The sequence below is a fragment of the Kogia breviceps genome, chromosome 10 (genome assembly GCF_026419965.1).
Source record: "Kogia breviceps isolate mKogBre1 chromosome 10, mKogBre1 haplotype 1, whole genome shotgun sequence".
Classification (NCBI taxonomy): Eukaryota; Metazoa; Chordata; class Mammalia; order Artiodactyla; family Physeteridae; genus Kogia; species Kogia breviceps.
Window position 1 is genome coordinate 99,684,231 of NC_081319.1, and position 14,433 is coordinate 99,698,663.

Consider the following 14,433-nt stretch of genomic DNA (forward strand, 5'->3'; position numbering starts at 1 on the left):
CTTCACCGTGGTGCGCGGGCCTCTCACTATCACGGCCTCTCTTGTTGCGGAGCACGGGCTCCAGAGGCGCAGGCTCAGTAGTTGTGGCTCACGGGCCCAGCCGCTCCGCGGCATGTGGGATCCTCCCAGGCCAGGGCTCGAACCTGTGTCCCCTGCATTAGCAGGCAGATTCTCAACCACTGCGCCACCAGGGAAGCCCCTGTTTCATAATCTTAATGGCTTTTGCTCATTTAAAAAAGCAGTGAGGAAAGGGGTTGGTCATGGAAAATAGGTAACTTTTCTGACTGAATAAGTTTCCTTAAAATGTTGTGTTAAACTACATCAACAAAATAGGACCAACCCAAGAGCTAGAATCATTGGATTTTTTTTTTTTTTTTTTTTTTTTTTTTTTTTTTTTTTGTGGTACCCTTGCGTCTCACTGCTGTGGCCTCTCCCGTTGTGGCGGAGCACAGGCTTCGGACGCGCAGGCTCGGTGGCCACGGCTCCGCGGCATGTGGGATCTTCCCGGACTGGGGCACGAACCCGTGTCCCCTGCATCGGCAGGCAGACTCTCAACCACTGCACTGCCAGGAAAGCCCAAGAATCATTGGATTTTTATACAACGTAATGCCCGTGATAAATACTAAAAACCATAACTGCCTAAAACAACACTGAAAGAATGTGAAGAAGGAATGAGTGAAGGAGGGAGGAAAGAGGAAGAAGGGGAGGGGAGGGAGGGAGGGAAGGTGAGAAGAGGACAAGGAACATGAAGAAGGAAAGGACGGGGGGAGAAGGAAAGGAAGAGAGAAACGCAGCATCTGGTTCAGAGAGCACTTAGAGACCAGAGGACACACAGGCAGAGCTCTGGCGGCAGGTTTGTTTCTGCCTTGCTTCCCGCCTCGGCTTCTGTAGAACGGCCCTGCGTCATGGTGATAGCAATTCTCATCCGATGATTGCAAGGTGGCCTTTGCAGAGGAAAGTCTGAGCTGTCAGGGTATTCAGGCTGAGGCGGTCCCCGCAGCAATCAGTTCACACCTTCAAGAACAGACCCGGAAGTGGCCTCCTGTTTGAGATGCCCCTGATTTATGTTGAGTCTCAGTCGTCACCGTGGTGGCCAAAAATTAGGTGTGCCCCTCGCGGCCCTCCTGTGTCGCAGGTACTCTCAGAAAATGGTAGCAGAGGCAGGCGTGCGTGGTGACCCAGTCCACCTGTGCTGAGAGATGCATGTCCCGTGGCCGGGAAAACCATCTCACCTTTCCACAAGAAGTCAGCCCAGTGGGTCTGCCTCTGATGGGTCCCCGCTACCTCCAAGGGGTGTTCCTTCTGGCAGTAGAACAAGGAGCAGACGCACGCAGGCCATCGCTGGGTGGTCACAGCACTGCTTCTGGGCTGAGATACGCAGGGTGTGGGAGGTGATGGCAGTTGCAGTGGACGTGATGAGGTGGGTGGAGGTTAGCTTGCTCTGGGCTGGGGCTCTTTGATCAGAAAGATACATTTTCTTTTTCTAATTTATTTATTTTTGGCTGCATTGGGTCTTCGTTGCTGTGTGCGGGCTTTCTCTAGTTGCTGCCAGCAGGGGCTTCTCTTCGTTGCGGTGTGCCTGGGCTCTAGGCACGTGGGGCTTCAGTAGTTGTGGCTCGCGGGCTCTGGAGCGCAGGCTCAGCGGCCACGGCTCACGGGCTTCGTTGCTCCCCGGCACGTGGGATCTTCCCGGACCGGGGCTCGAACCCGTGTCCCCTGCATTGGCAGGCGGACTCTCAACCACTGCGCCACCAGGGAAGCCCAGAAAGATACATTTCTGATGCTCTTTATTCCTTTCCGTAAATGCTACTTTCCATATGGAGCCATTTCCCTCTAGAGTGTTCCTTAAAGAACATCTTGAGCATGCCTTGCGGTGCAGTTCTGATGCTACAAATTCTCTCACTTATGTGTGTATGAAAATGTCCTTATTTCACCCTTGTATTTGAAGGATATTCTGCTTCTCTCCTCTGCAGTCCCCAGGCAAGCACTGATTTTCTCTCACACAGATAACGTTTTACATGCAAGGCCAGAAAGTACGTGGAAACAGAGGGCGTGGGTTCTGTTTTGGGGTCTATAGCTTTCATGCAGCGTCATAATTTTGAGATTGATCCATATTGTGGTGCATTCCTTTATGTTGCTGAGTAGCGTTTCCCTGTGTGGTTGGTTGTATCACGGTTTGTTTACCCACTCGCCTGCCCTGAGTATTTGTATAGGAGTCTCTGCACGGCCACGGGCTTCATTTTCTTACGGCTGGCCTGGAAGTGGCATATGCTGGAGCATACGGCGGGTGGATAGTTATGTTTTTACCGAACTGCTAAAGCGTCTTCCAGGGCGGTTGTGCCATCCTGCGCTCTCATCATCTGTGGTCGGCAGTCAGGGACACACGCCGTTAAACAAGGCCCAGCCTGCTCCCCGTCTTCCCGTGCCTCGGCTGTCGCTACGCACAGGCACAAACTGAACTCACAGTCGTGGAACGTGGGCTTTGTTACACGGGCCGAGCTGCTGTGGATGTGAGCTCAGAGCAGTGTTCTCTGGCAGAGAATTCTGTGGCCCGGGGAACTCGGAACACAGTCCGGAGGGGGAAGCTGTGGCCACGGGCAGGCGTTTCCCTGGCTGAGAGGATTCTTTTCCTGTGGGGGGGGTGGGAAACGGCCAAAGGATGACCAGAGTGGTGCCCTCTGAAGTGTGGGGTGCAGGGCAGCAGCCGTCTTGCCCAGATCTCAGGGCGGAACTATTCCTCTCTCCTAATCCAAATTCTCACCGTCTTTAAACACCCACCTCAGGCCCTCACTCGCGTGGTGTCTTCCGTCACTGTGGCCGCTCTGTGTATCTCCTCCTCCTCCTCAGCCGTCGGGTGTCTGCCCTTCTCCGTGTCTCACTTACCAGTTTGCCTGTAAGCTCTCGAGGCAAGCACTCTATCCCTTTTTTCTTCATGTGTCTGACTAACTATTATGTGCATAATAGCTGTTCCGAAATGTGGGTTGAATGAATGAAGTGCTGCTGGTAGTTGGTTTTTCTCAGCTCGTAGGGGTCACCTGAGAGAGTGTCCAGCACGCTTCAGCGTTTACCATACGTAGGACCCAGTGTACAGCTGGGAGCTTGTTACCCACGCTCTGCTCTGCTCCTTGGCTAACAGTTCATCCTTAGTTGGCTGACGCTACCCCAACTCTGTCCTTTCTCTTACCTTATACTGACCCAGGGTGAACTCTGATTTGTTACTCTGATGTCCTCTCATCATTGTCTTTTTAGACTGCATCCTCACTAACTGTGTTACATAACCCAGAACCAAAGAGGTAACTGTTTTCAGGTTTCTGACCTTCCCAGCCTTGGGTTTATTTCTGTCAGATGGGTCACTAGAGACCCTGGCCATAAGCATTCCCAGGTGAGTCGTGTCTCCGTATATTGGCTGATCCTTCCCTCCTTCTCCATCTAGACGACGTCCTGGAGTCTTTCAAAACTCAGCAAAGCAGCAGCTCTTCCTGGAAGGCTTCTCTTTTTATGAGAGATTTGCATGAAATCTCCCGTCTTTTCTTTTGTTTCAGGTGTACAGTATAGTGATTTGCTGTTTGTATATGAGCACCGCAATAAGTCTAGTTAGTGTCCGTCACCTCACAGTTAAAATTTGTTGCTTGTGATGAGAACTTTTAAGATCTACTCTCTTAGCAACTTTCAAATATGCAATACAGGGCTTCCCTGGTGGCGCAGTGGTTGAGGGTCCGCCTGCCGATGCGGGGGACGCGGGTTCGTGCCCCGGTCCGGGAAGATCCCACGTGCCGCGGAGCGGCTGGGCCCGTGAGCCATGGCCGCTGAGCCTGCGCATCCAGAGCCTGTGCCCCGCAACGGGAGAGGCCACAGCGGTGAGAGGCCTGCGTACTGCAAAAAAAAAAAAAATGCAATACAGTGTTATCATCTGTAGTCACCATGCTGCACATTGCATCCCCCTGACTTAATTTTTTTTATAACTGAATTTGTACCTTTTGACCCCCTTCACCCGTTTCTCCTATCCCCCAGCCCCTACTCCTGGGAACCACCGATCTGTTCTCTGTATCTATGAGTTTGGTGTTTTTGTTTTGTTTCTTTTAAAGTCCATACATAAGTGAGAGCATACAGTATTTGTTTTTCTCTTACTTATTTATTCACTTAGCTTAATGCCCTCAAGGTCCATACTCATTGTCGCAAATAGCAGAATTTCCTTCTTTTTATGGCTGAATAATACTTCCTTTCTCTCCCTTCTTACAGCACGTCCCCATTAACCCCTCTCAACCTCCTTAGAAAACTGGTCCGTAATTACTGATTACTTTTCTGTTACCCTATCTGAAGATAAGGACCATGCCTCACTTGACTTCATGTTTCAGCATCTAACACGGTGCTGGTACATAGTAATGTTCAGAAAATCAGTTAATGAATCAGTAAATTAATGACTGAAAGAATTCATTCGTATTCATCTTTCATTCTCTTATTTTCTCTTCATGTCTTCCCCTCTTAACTTTTCTTTTGTTTCTGTTTTTCTCCACTGTGACTAAATTTCTGCAAGATAATAGAAATAATATGAGCTTTTGTGACCTTTAGAGTTTTCTTAGCTCGACAGATGTTGGAAGAAGATGGATTTTGAACCCGAGCAAACAAATTGGAAAAGTTTAAATGTTGTGGGTAGATGTGGCAATGCAGATTTTATTGGTGTCTGTCATGAGAGTGGGAATGTCAGTGAGGTTAACATCCTTTGCTCAGGAATGAGAGGCCTCTGGACAGATCTGCCCTCTTCTAACGGCAACACAAATAAAATTCTGTCACACTGAGATGTCAGGTAGTTGACCTTTCTCCAATCTGGAGGCCTCCCAAGATGTGTCCATTATGGAAACCAAAGGTAAAGACACTGTTTAAAACCTCCCAAACTTGGTTTAGCCCAGATACTTTTCATAGAAATATGACGAAATAATAAAGGTCCTAATACTCTGGTCAGCAAGTCGTGGGTGCTAATAAATGCTAGGCTTTTGTCGTTATCCTCCTTCCCAAGCTTCCTAAGGTTCCCAGAGACCTCAGTTTCCTTGACATTTCTCTTCGGATCAGTGACGTGAATAAGGGACAGATGCAGAGACTGTACGTGCCAGGCGCCAAACGTGCACATCTTCTTTACAGATGGCAGGGACTTGAGTCTCCTCTTCTGCACCTGTGTTTTCTTTGAGAGTAAGATGCTTTTGACTGCACTCCAGCTATCGATTATGGAGAATGTTCTGTACAAACTTCCTGAGGGCCGTCTAGGAAACTCACACGTAGTCAGGGACCGGTCCACTCGCCCAAAATCCTCCTCACAGAACCCCTTCCAAAGAGCACCGTGCAGTGATCCATCTTTTCCTACCTTTGCTTGAGGGAGGTGCTGCAGACCTTAGCAGCAGGGGTAGGGAACACCTGAGCAGGTATTTTGAGAGGTATGATGTCAGACCAGCGTGAAGGGGGGCCAAGTCAAGAGCCAGCAGCCCGTTTATCAGCGTTAAGATTCTTAGCAGAAACTGTCCAATCCCAACCTGAATCCAATTAAAGTGGGGGTAGTTAATCTGGGACGCCCTAGTGATGCTACCTACCTACCTATGTTAAATAGATGCCAATGTACTGAAAATGTTTGGAAAACAAACAAAACATAAAGGTAATGGAAAAAATAGCTATAGTGCTTAATTTCCTTACTTGAAAAACGTCGTCTTTATGGCTTTACATTCAGCTTTGTGAAATACAATTCAGCTGACTTTTCATTTAATAATTATGTGATGCAGGTGTAGACTTCCCCTATTGCTTGCACACAACCCCTGTTAATTGCAGCAATAGAAGTTGCTTCTGGAAAATCTTACGCCTCTAAAAGCACCCTCAAGGGAAATGGGATGGTCAGTAACCCTTCAGTGTCTAAAGGTACCAAACCTGTCTTCCCAGACTCCTCTTGCCTAAGACAATGAAAGAGGAATTGTTTCCTTCCAAATCTCTACAGGCTTGTGAAGGTGAGGCTGCATTTCCTGGTCCACTTTCCTGAAGTCTCTGCAGTCAAAAGTCCTCAAGGCCAGGACCCTTGGAGAGTCTGTCAACCTCATGTCGTTGGCCGTGGTTCATTTTGAGAGATTCCAGAAACACCCACTTAAGTCATTTTTTTCTTTGTCTTTTCAGGAGCATCTAAAGGCCTTTGATGATGAAATCAATGCCTTTTTGGACAGTATGTTTGGACCTCGGGGTGAGTGAGCTGCTTGAGAACTTAACGTGGAAGGAACACGGTTTAGTTAGAGAAGAGGATGGTGTCATTTCTGGTGTCCTGAAAATGGTACTTGGCGTGGGGGGACTTACCCGCCCTCACCTTCAACGTCCTCCGAACAGCGTGCGGTGTGCCCCTCGCCTCTGGCCGCCACGGCCGCCGTACCTTTCCTTCCAAGCCTGCCGCCGCCCGTCCTCCTCCCACTCGCCCACGCGCGCCGTCACACGCAGTCCTTGCGCCCTTACCTGCCCTGGCCGACTCCCTCTAGAGCTGTGTGGGCCTCACCTGCCCAGGGGGCCACGAGGCCGGGCCCCGCAGCTCAGCCATCTGAGCGTGTCCCGACGTTTTTCCTCCATCACCGGTCGCTCGGACCGCTGCAGGGCGTCCCGATGCGTCTGCCCCTTTCTCATCACCTATCAGGCGTCAGCTGCAGTAATACTTTAGAAGCCTAAGTCATGGCACGCGGTCCTCTAGCTTAACACTCAGCAGCATCTTCCGGCGTCCTCAGGATGAAAGCCCAGCCCCTCATCGTGGACCGCACGGTCCTGTGCTGTGCAGCCGCAGCCGCCTCTGCGACACCAGCGCTGCTCTAGACGCCTCTTATTTCCTCGACGTGTAAAAGTCGCTCATATGCCGTCCCTCCCGCTAAGTCCTCCCCTCGCCAGTGTGGTCAGCTCCTCCTCATACGTCAGGTGCCGGCTTGAGCGTGACCTTCTCCGATAGGCTTTCCCTGACCAGGATGGCAGAGGTTTGCCCTCAAGAGTGGCAGATCGAAAGCCTCTCATTATGCTGTAGTTCAGCCTCTGTTTACTTCCTTCAGATGCTTTATTAATAGCCCTTTCTCCCACGAGGGCAGGATCCGTGACTCTTATCTCCAGGGTGTATTACAGTTCTAGGAACCTATGAGACACTATATTTTGCAAATAAATGAATAATTTTCAACGGCATGTTTTGTTTCCCTTGAGCCGTGCTGGTTCACAAAGCTGGAAAATCTGCAAGTTCTCAGCATTATTGGTCGGGAGGAGGAGGGAAATGAGGTTTTCCTGTTTCTCAAAAGCTTTAGACAGAATCTCATAGAGATGATTTAGACCACTCTCCAGTTTCCACAGGCTCCATAAATTATCCCGTGTGAATGACTATTTATATAGTTTTAGTGAAATGATACCGATGGTACAGAGCTTTAAAATATATGTATATTTTTTCACATTGCCTTTGGTTTTCGTCTTGTTTTGTTTTTTCCATTTTATCCTTGTGCTGATCCTCCAGGCAGGGTGGGACCTGTAGCTCGTGACCTGCTTTATTTGATGTGTTCTCTGCTGTACGTACCGCTGTAGCAGGTAGTGTCGAGGGCGTGATGCTCTAACAGGCATGCGGGGCTTCTGGGTGACCGGCTTTCTACGTGACATTTGCACTAGAGCCATCAGTGTCTCTGAGCCAAGGTCACACTGCACTTTGCCATTGGTAAGGTCGCTGTGACCTGGGATTACTATTCCTGTGGACGGGGATTAATTAAGGATAGGATTGTAGTTGTTTGCTCAGCAGTGGTCATTTTTGTGGGAGTTTCCTTTGTAGCAAGGAGGTTGTGAGATTGACAGTTGACAGCTGGATCAGGTGACCTCTAGCCTCCAGGCCATCAAGCGCCCACTTCCCCTTTGAGGGGTGGCCCAAACTTAAATTGTCTGGCAGGCCCCCTGCTAAACCCACAGGTGTCCCCAAGCCTTTTCTGACTTTACCTACCCCACGTGGGTACCATCAAGGGAGATGGTTCTAGGCAAATACGTGACCCAGAGGCAGAGCTAACATCTCAAGCCCCAAAGATAATAAATGATAGAAGTATCTGCTCCCATCTTTTGGTTGGAACCATTATGGTCTTCCCCAGCAACGGCGGCACAATGGCGGCAGACATTTACAGGGCTGGGACCACAGAAAATGCCAGCCTCAGGCGCTGTATTAGCTAAACGCGCCTGACTCAGTGTGTCGATTGATAGGCGTTTAACGACTGTTCCCGTCAACTCTGCACTAAGTGGCGATAAGTTACGAGTGAGACAGAGTAGAAATATAAGACGTAGTCGGGTCTCACGGAGCATGCACTGTGGGCTGGGAGGTAGAGCCGTCACCTCTGAGGCAGTCGGAAAGCAAGGAAGTAAACCACGTGTGCTCCTTTCTGGGGCTGTCGTAGCAAAATCGCACAGACTGTGCGGCTGGAGACAACGCAGTTGATTCTCCCGCGGCTCTGGAGGTCAGGGTGTCGGCAGGGCCCTGCCGCCTCTCGCTTCAGAGAAACCTGTTCATGCCTCGGCCCTCGCACTTTCTGCTGTTGCCTTGTAGCTGCATGGCTCCGTCTCTGCCTCTGTCTCCGTGTGGCCGCCTCCTCCTCGAGAGCCAGTCTGCCCTGCTTGTCAGGACGGACACTGGTCCCTGAGCAGCGCCCACCCTAATCCAGTACGACTTCATCCTAACCGGCTTACGTCTGCAAAGACCCTATTTCCAAATAAGGTTATATTCACAGATACCAGGAGTTAGGGCTTGAAACACATCTTTCTGGGGGGCACAGTTCAACCCATAATAATACCATTAACAAGAGGCAGGGTAGCAGTTTAGTTCAAGTTATTTAACTTTTTTTACCCAATTTTTTCTCAATCATAAAGTGGAGATAGTACCACCTACGTGATGGATTTATCTATCACCTCGCCTGTGGTGATGGCGTCACAGGGGGTTTGCAGATGTCCAGACTCAGCAAATTGTACACAGTAAATGTGTGCGGGACTTTATCAACTACGCGTCCATAAAAAGCTGTTACAAATAATATCACCTGTATCATTAGCTTGTTTTGAGAATTTTAAAGAAGTTAATGTATATACAAGGCTTTAGGACTGTGTGTGGCACAAAATCAGTGCTCAGTAAATGTTAATTATAATAGTATTATAGCCATGATAACATGTAAATTGTAAAATAGCTATTTTGTCATGCAGATGAGGAGCTGTAGTTATGGCAGAGCAGTGGGAAACGGCTTCCTTCGAGGCCAGGACCTGGGTCTGGGGGTTGAAGGACACGTAGGCTTCAGGCCACGTGGCACGTAGGAGGTGGAGGTGGACGTTAGGAAGTGGCCCGGCGCACGAAATTTATGACGGATAATTGTGAGCCAGTTGTGCAAAAGGTAATAATATCTGTTAGTTGCGTGAATGCCCCTCTCTTACCTTCTTATCTCTGTCAGCATGAGGAGAAGTTTTTCCAGAATAAGCAGTGGGACAGCTTGAGAAGGCACTTTGCTCACAGCAATGGTGCTCTGTAGGATGGGGGTGTAGAGAAGCTGGGGGTGGATGGGGTGGCAGGGTGCAGAAAGGGGAACTGGGGCCGCGGGGACCAGACAGATCAGGCAAAGGGAGAAACCAGTTCCTACAGCTCTGTTTACAGAGGTCAAAAGCAGCGTGCAGTTTTCATAATTCTGGGCCAAATCATTTTCTCTGTTTAAGCAACAAAAAGGAGCAGAGAACAAAAATCGTTTTGTGACTACAGTTATCTTCTAATTACTATATTATAGATCTATGATGTGTGTTTTAACATTTTAAAACCTAGATAAACGAGGGACACCTCTGTCCAGGTTCTTGCCTCCTGGCCGTTTGTGCTTTTGGTCCACGGTCAGGTCTGGGTCCTCGGTTTGATTTCCTGCCCTCGCTTCTGAATCCTCAGCTCCAAGGCTCTGCCTTTGCCGTCGGCAGCTTCTCCTGCCTGCCCTACTGGAATCCCGCTGTTCTATTTGGATCAGCTGAACGCTCAACGGCTCCTGGTTTATGCACAGTGAGCCTAAGCAAATCCCAGGGAGCGTGGGTTCCAGGAATTAGGACACACTGTCACTGTGTCTGCTCTCCTGCCGACCCTCAAGCTTCTCCTCAGGGGGCAACAGACAGGTAAAACGGACGGGTGTTGGCCGTGAACTCCCAGCCACCAGAGCGCCTTCTGCAAATGCTGACATTTTCGGAGCTGTTTTTACATCCATAAAATGGCGTAATACTTCATAATTACTGAGTTAGAGTAACTGCGGTAACTGTTCCAAAGTTAGACATTCAAGAACTGTGACTTCCCACCTTTATTACTTGTCCCTGTCACTCAGTGTTCAACGTAAGCCCTGTTTGCTCCACGGACCCCTGCTTAATTAACTATTCCAGCCCCCACTGGTTTCTTCTTCCGAACTATAACCCAGACCCAGCTTGCCTACGCCGTGGCCTGCAGTTCCCTGTCGAACTTGGGTGAGCAAATACAGCACACGTGACGGTGTCTCCCAACTGAGCGTGCGGGGTGCCCTCGGGATTCTCACTGTGTGTTTCTTTGCAGATTCTCGAGTCAGAGGGTGGCTCATGTTGGACTCCTACCTTCCCACCTTTTCTCTCACTGTCTTATACCTGCTTTCCATATGGCTGGGCAACAGATACATGAGGAACAGAGCTGCTCTTTCCCTCAGGGGCGTCCTCACCTTGTACAACCTTGGAATCACACTTCTCTCCGCATACATGCTGGCAGAGGTAAGCGTGTGTGTGTAGCTAAAGCTGGAGAACAGGGACCGAGTGATTTTTAGAAGCAATTACATCCGGCATTCTAGAACTATCCACGGTTGCTATCAACACTGTTCTTTAACATCTCAAGAACCTGCTCCAGTATCTGATGTTATTCCTTCCAAAAGCCCTAGAAGTCTTTGTTTTTAACTTGAATTTTTTTAATACCAATTTAGACCTATTTCTTTACTCCTTAGTCTTTCATTGTAATTTAAAATCACAATTTAGGTCTGAATGGGCCTTTAAAGATCATATATAGTTTTCTTCTTTTACAGATTATGATACTGAGGCTTAGAAAAGTTAACCTGATTTGCCTGAGAATAGACAGTTATTGAGTAACTGTTTTTTAAGTTAAATATCAAATGCAGTTAGTTTGACCGAAATGCAAATATAGGTTCCCTTAAAGGATACTCCTCCCATCTTTGGGTCACTGTGTATCCTCAGGACTGACTTCCAGCGGCCTGGGGTGACATTCCAGCGTGGCCGTGGCTCCCCACATTACATCATGTCTTCTCTGCTCCTTTATAATGTGCCAAACCTAAGTAGTTTCACAAGAAAAAGAACAAGTAATTATTGCCCTGCCTATTACAACCAAAGGTTATTTTACTGTAATACAAGAGAAAGTCGAAAAGTGTTAAATAAATGTGCCTGAGAGAGAGAACTAAAACACAACTATCTTTTTGGGGAAAAGTTAGGATAAACTCACTCATATAAATTATAAATGGCTGACAGTGGCATAGGTATAGCTGCCTTCCTGGTGTCCTTGGCTTCTAAACGAAAATAAATTCTTGCCCAAAATACAGGCCATCTCACCCATAGAGTTTAATCTGTACATTAGTCTAATATGTACCATTCTAATAATGGTTAATAACCATTATCTAAAATGACTGTCATGAAACTCTAATTATGGAATTTTAGGCATCAGAGTGCAGGAGACAGAATTTGGGGTCAGGAAAGCCATGCTGATAGCTCTAAAATCATGTCACATATGTGTTCCCTAACTTACCTGACTGTAAAAGGGGAATTTCTATTTTAGGTTTCTCTGGGTAGATTTTAGTTCACTAGATGAGCTTGCAAGATAGTAGTTTACGGAGTTAGTTTCTCCCTGTGTGACAGAGGGAGAGTTACTTTTCCTTGCGTGGTTCTCAGAAGTGGCAGCTGCATCAGGAGAGCCGTCCTGACAGTCTGTCTGCGTTGGAAGCTCTAATCCCTGCTCGAAGCAAGGGTGCAGTGGAGGCAGGAGACCCAAATTCAAGCGTCGGCCTTTCACTTGCTCTGCAACTTTGGAGGAGTTACTTAGGCTCTCTGACCCTCAGGCAGCTTAGCTTTCAAATGGAGATACGCTGTCTGTCCTCCTTCACGCCCTCCTGAGCGTAAGGATGAATCAGTTCTGTTCAGCCTGCGTTCAGCGAGCACCGGCTCGGTGCAGCCCAGGGGCCACAAAGACATTGAGACGTGGCTTCTGTACTGGAAGAGTTCACAGACTAGCGCAGGTAGCAGTGAGTCACCGCGGAAGGGCCTCGGCGGTCTTCAGGTGAGCATCAGCCACCGCCAGCGGGAACAACAGTTCCGTGTTTGAACAGCCAGCTCCATGGTTTGTCTTTTTTAGGGACAGCGTCTGCGTGGAGCTCATTCTCCGCTACGAGTTTTAGCTCTGGCTTGCCCAGTGGTTCTCTTTTCGCGCTCTTCCATCTCTCGGTTCCAAATCACTGCTGTTGGTTGACTGCCTCCTAGTCTCCCAACGGCAACCTCTTTAGGGCATAAGGTCTTCTCTTTGATGCCATGGGGTATGTTTGGTAGACTCTAGTCAAAGGACAGCTTACCGTAACCTTGCTGCCTTGTTACGTCCAGGCCAGATGTTTGCTTAGGCCAGAAAGCTACACTAAAATGACTAATAGTCTTGCAGCAAGTGTGCTGAGTCCCTGCACTGTGTCAGATTGTGTTGTAGGCTCTGGAGCGCGGCCTCTGCGCGTGCGTGCGAGAGGGAGCGATGGGCGGGGCGGGGCTGCCTCTCGGAGGAGGTGAGGTTCGAGCTGAGGCTGGGTGATGAGAGCAGGCCAGGCGCGCAGAGCTCTGGGGGAGGCGCCGGCGCAGGAGGCTCGGCGAGTGTGGAGGCCTCGAGGTGCTCGAGGACCGTGCACAGGGGTCGTGGGGCTAGGACAGTGGACGGAGGACCGATTCAAGACGAGGTAGGCTGGGGGCACGTTACATCGGGCCTTGTCAGGAATTTGGCCGCCGTTTTAAGTGCAATGAAAAGCCCCTGGAGGATTTTAATGGGGTAGTGACAGGATCCCCCCTTTTTAAATAGGTTATTCTGGCTGCTACATGGTAAACGGACTCAGAGTGAGTTGGGGGCAAGAACGGGAGCAGAGGGTCCGTTTAGGAGGTGACTGCAGGGCTACAGTCAGTGGACGCCAGCGGCGTGGATTCAGGTGGTGCACGTGGGGAGGGTCCCTAATCCTATTTCGGAGCCCGTTAGTCCCCACTCCCTTAAGGCTATAACCCCGTTTGCCAGGCTGCCTTCCTGCTCTTCGACATGCAGGCTGGGTGGTTTCTGCCAGCCGGCCCAGCTGGGGCATTAGGAAGGGTCCCAGGTGAGCAGACAGAGCCTCCCGTAGCCTGATTGCTGACCCCCGCCGCTTAGTTTGTCAGATAGCCCTGCAGAGGTGCCACGGGGATGGGGACAGCCTGGACAGGGCCGGCCAGAGCAGAACACAGCCTGTCCTTCCCCGCCTCTGTATCGTTAGTGCACAAAGTTGATACTAGAGCCGCTGACTGCAAAATTACAGCCTGACCGTAGAGGTTTTTAATCTTTTTACAAAGTTAAGTAACTTGATTTTGAAAAAGGCACACAAAAACTTACATGCACTTGTAGGTATTCCTGGATCCCCTGTGGCCTGTCCCGGGTTCCCCTTTGAGAACCAGCGTGCAAAGCTGTGGAGTACCTGGGGGGTGACTTGATCTGTAATAGAGCCCGTCAGGAAAGGTCCGTCTCCTTCACTTTTACCAGATTCACTTATCCTGATAATCTGTATTTGTCATGATGTTAACTGGAAGATGTGTTTGTCAGGATAGAGAAGTCAATGAGGATGTAGCAGCACAAAGACTTGCAAAGGTTCTAGAACATCCCCAGGGGTCTTAGTAGTTCATCTCGTCTTACTGTTCAGTTCATGAACATCGGTCCCTCCCTGCTCTGTGTGTGTATTGTAACAGTTCTGTACCTTTACACAGTTCTGATAAAGCAACAGAAAATTGTAGGCTTTCACATATACTATCTCATGTAAATCAAAGCCAAAGGCCTTATATCATATTCTGGAATTTTAAGTTTCTTAGTAACAGTGGGAAAGAATGGAGAAAACCTCTTCTGTAGAATTTTCCACAAAGTTCATTTTCTTATGATGTTGTAGAAAGAATACTAGACAAGGAATTAGAAGACCTGAATCCAATCATTGTTCTACCACTATCTAGCCATGTGATTGTGAGCAGATAATCCATTCATCATATAGTCCCTTGAGCACTTTCTCCGTGCCAGTCACTGGGCAAGGAACTGTAGATGCGAAGGTGAGCCAAGAAGGAGGCGTCGGCTTTGTGGAGCTCTTTGTTTTTTGAGCATGATGGGGAAAGCGGACGTTAATCAGTTAGAATCGCACAAAT

The 14,433-nt window shown here is 49.0% G+C and overlaps 1 protein-coding gene across 3 annotated transcripts in view; it reads left to right on the top strand.

Moving 5' to 3' along the window:
* ELOVL2 (ELOVL fatty acid elongase 2) overlaps window positions 1-14,433 on the top strand; it is a 99,505-nt gene that overhangs the window by 73,680 nt on the left and 11,392 nt on the right. For 2 of the 3 annotated variants that reach the window (XM_059077777.2, XM_067006774.1), the window contains exons 2-3: window positions 6,148-6,211; window positions 10,562-10,749. In XM_059077777.2, the coding sequence (XP_058933760.1) occupies window positions 6,196-6,211; window positions 10,562-10,749 (204 nt within the window). In that variant the 5' untranslated portion in view covers window positions 6,148-6,195. The remainder of the gene's footprint in view (window positions 1-6,147; window positions 6,212-10,561; window positions 10,750-14,433) is intronic. The other variant, XM_067006775.1, reaches the window with a different exon arrangement.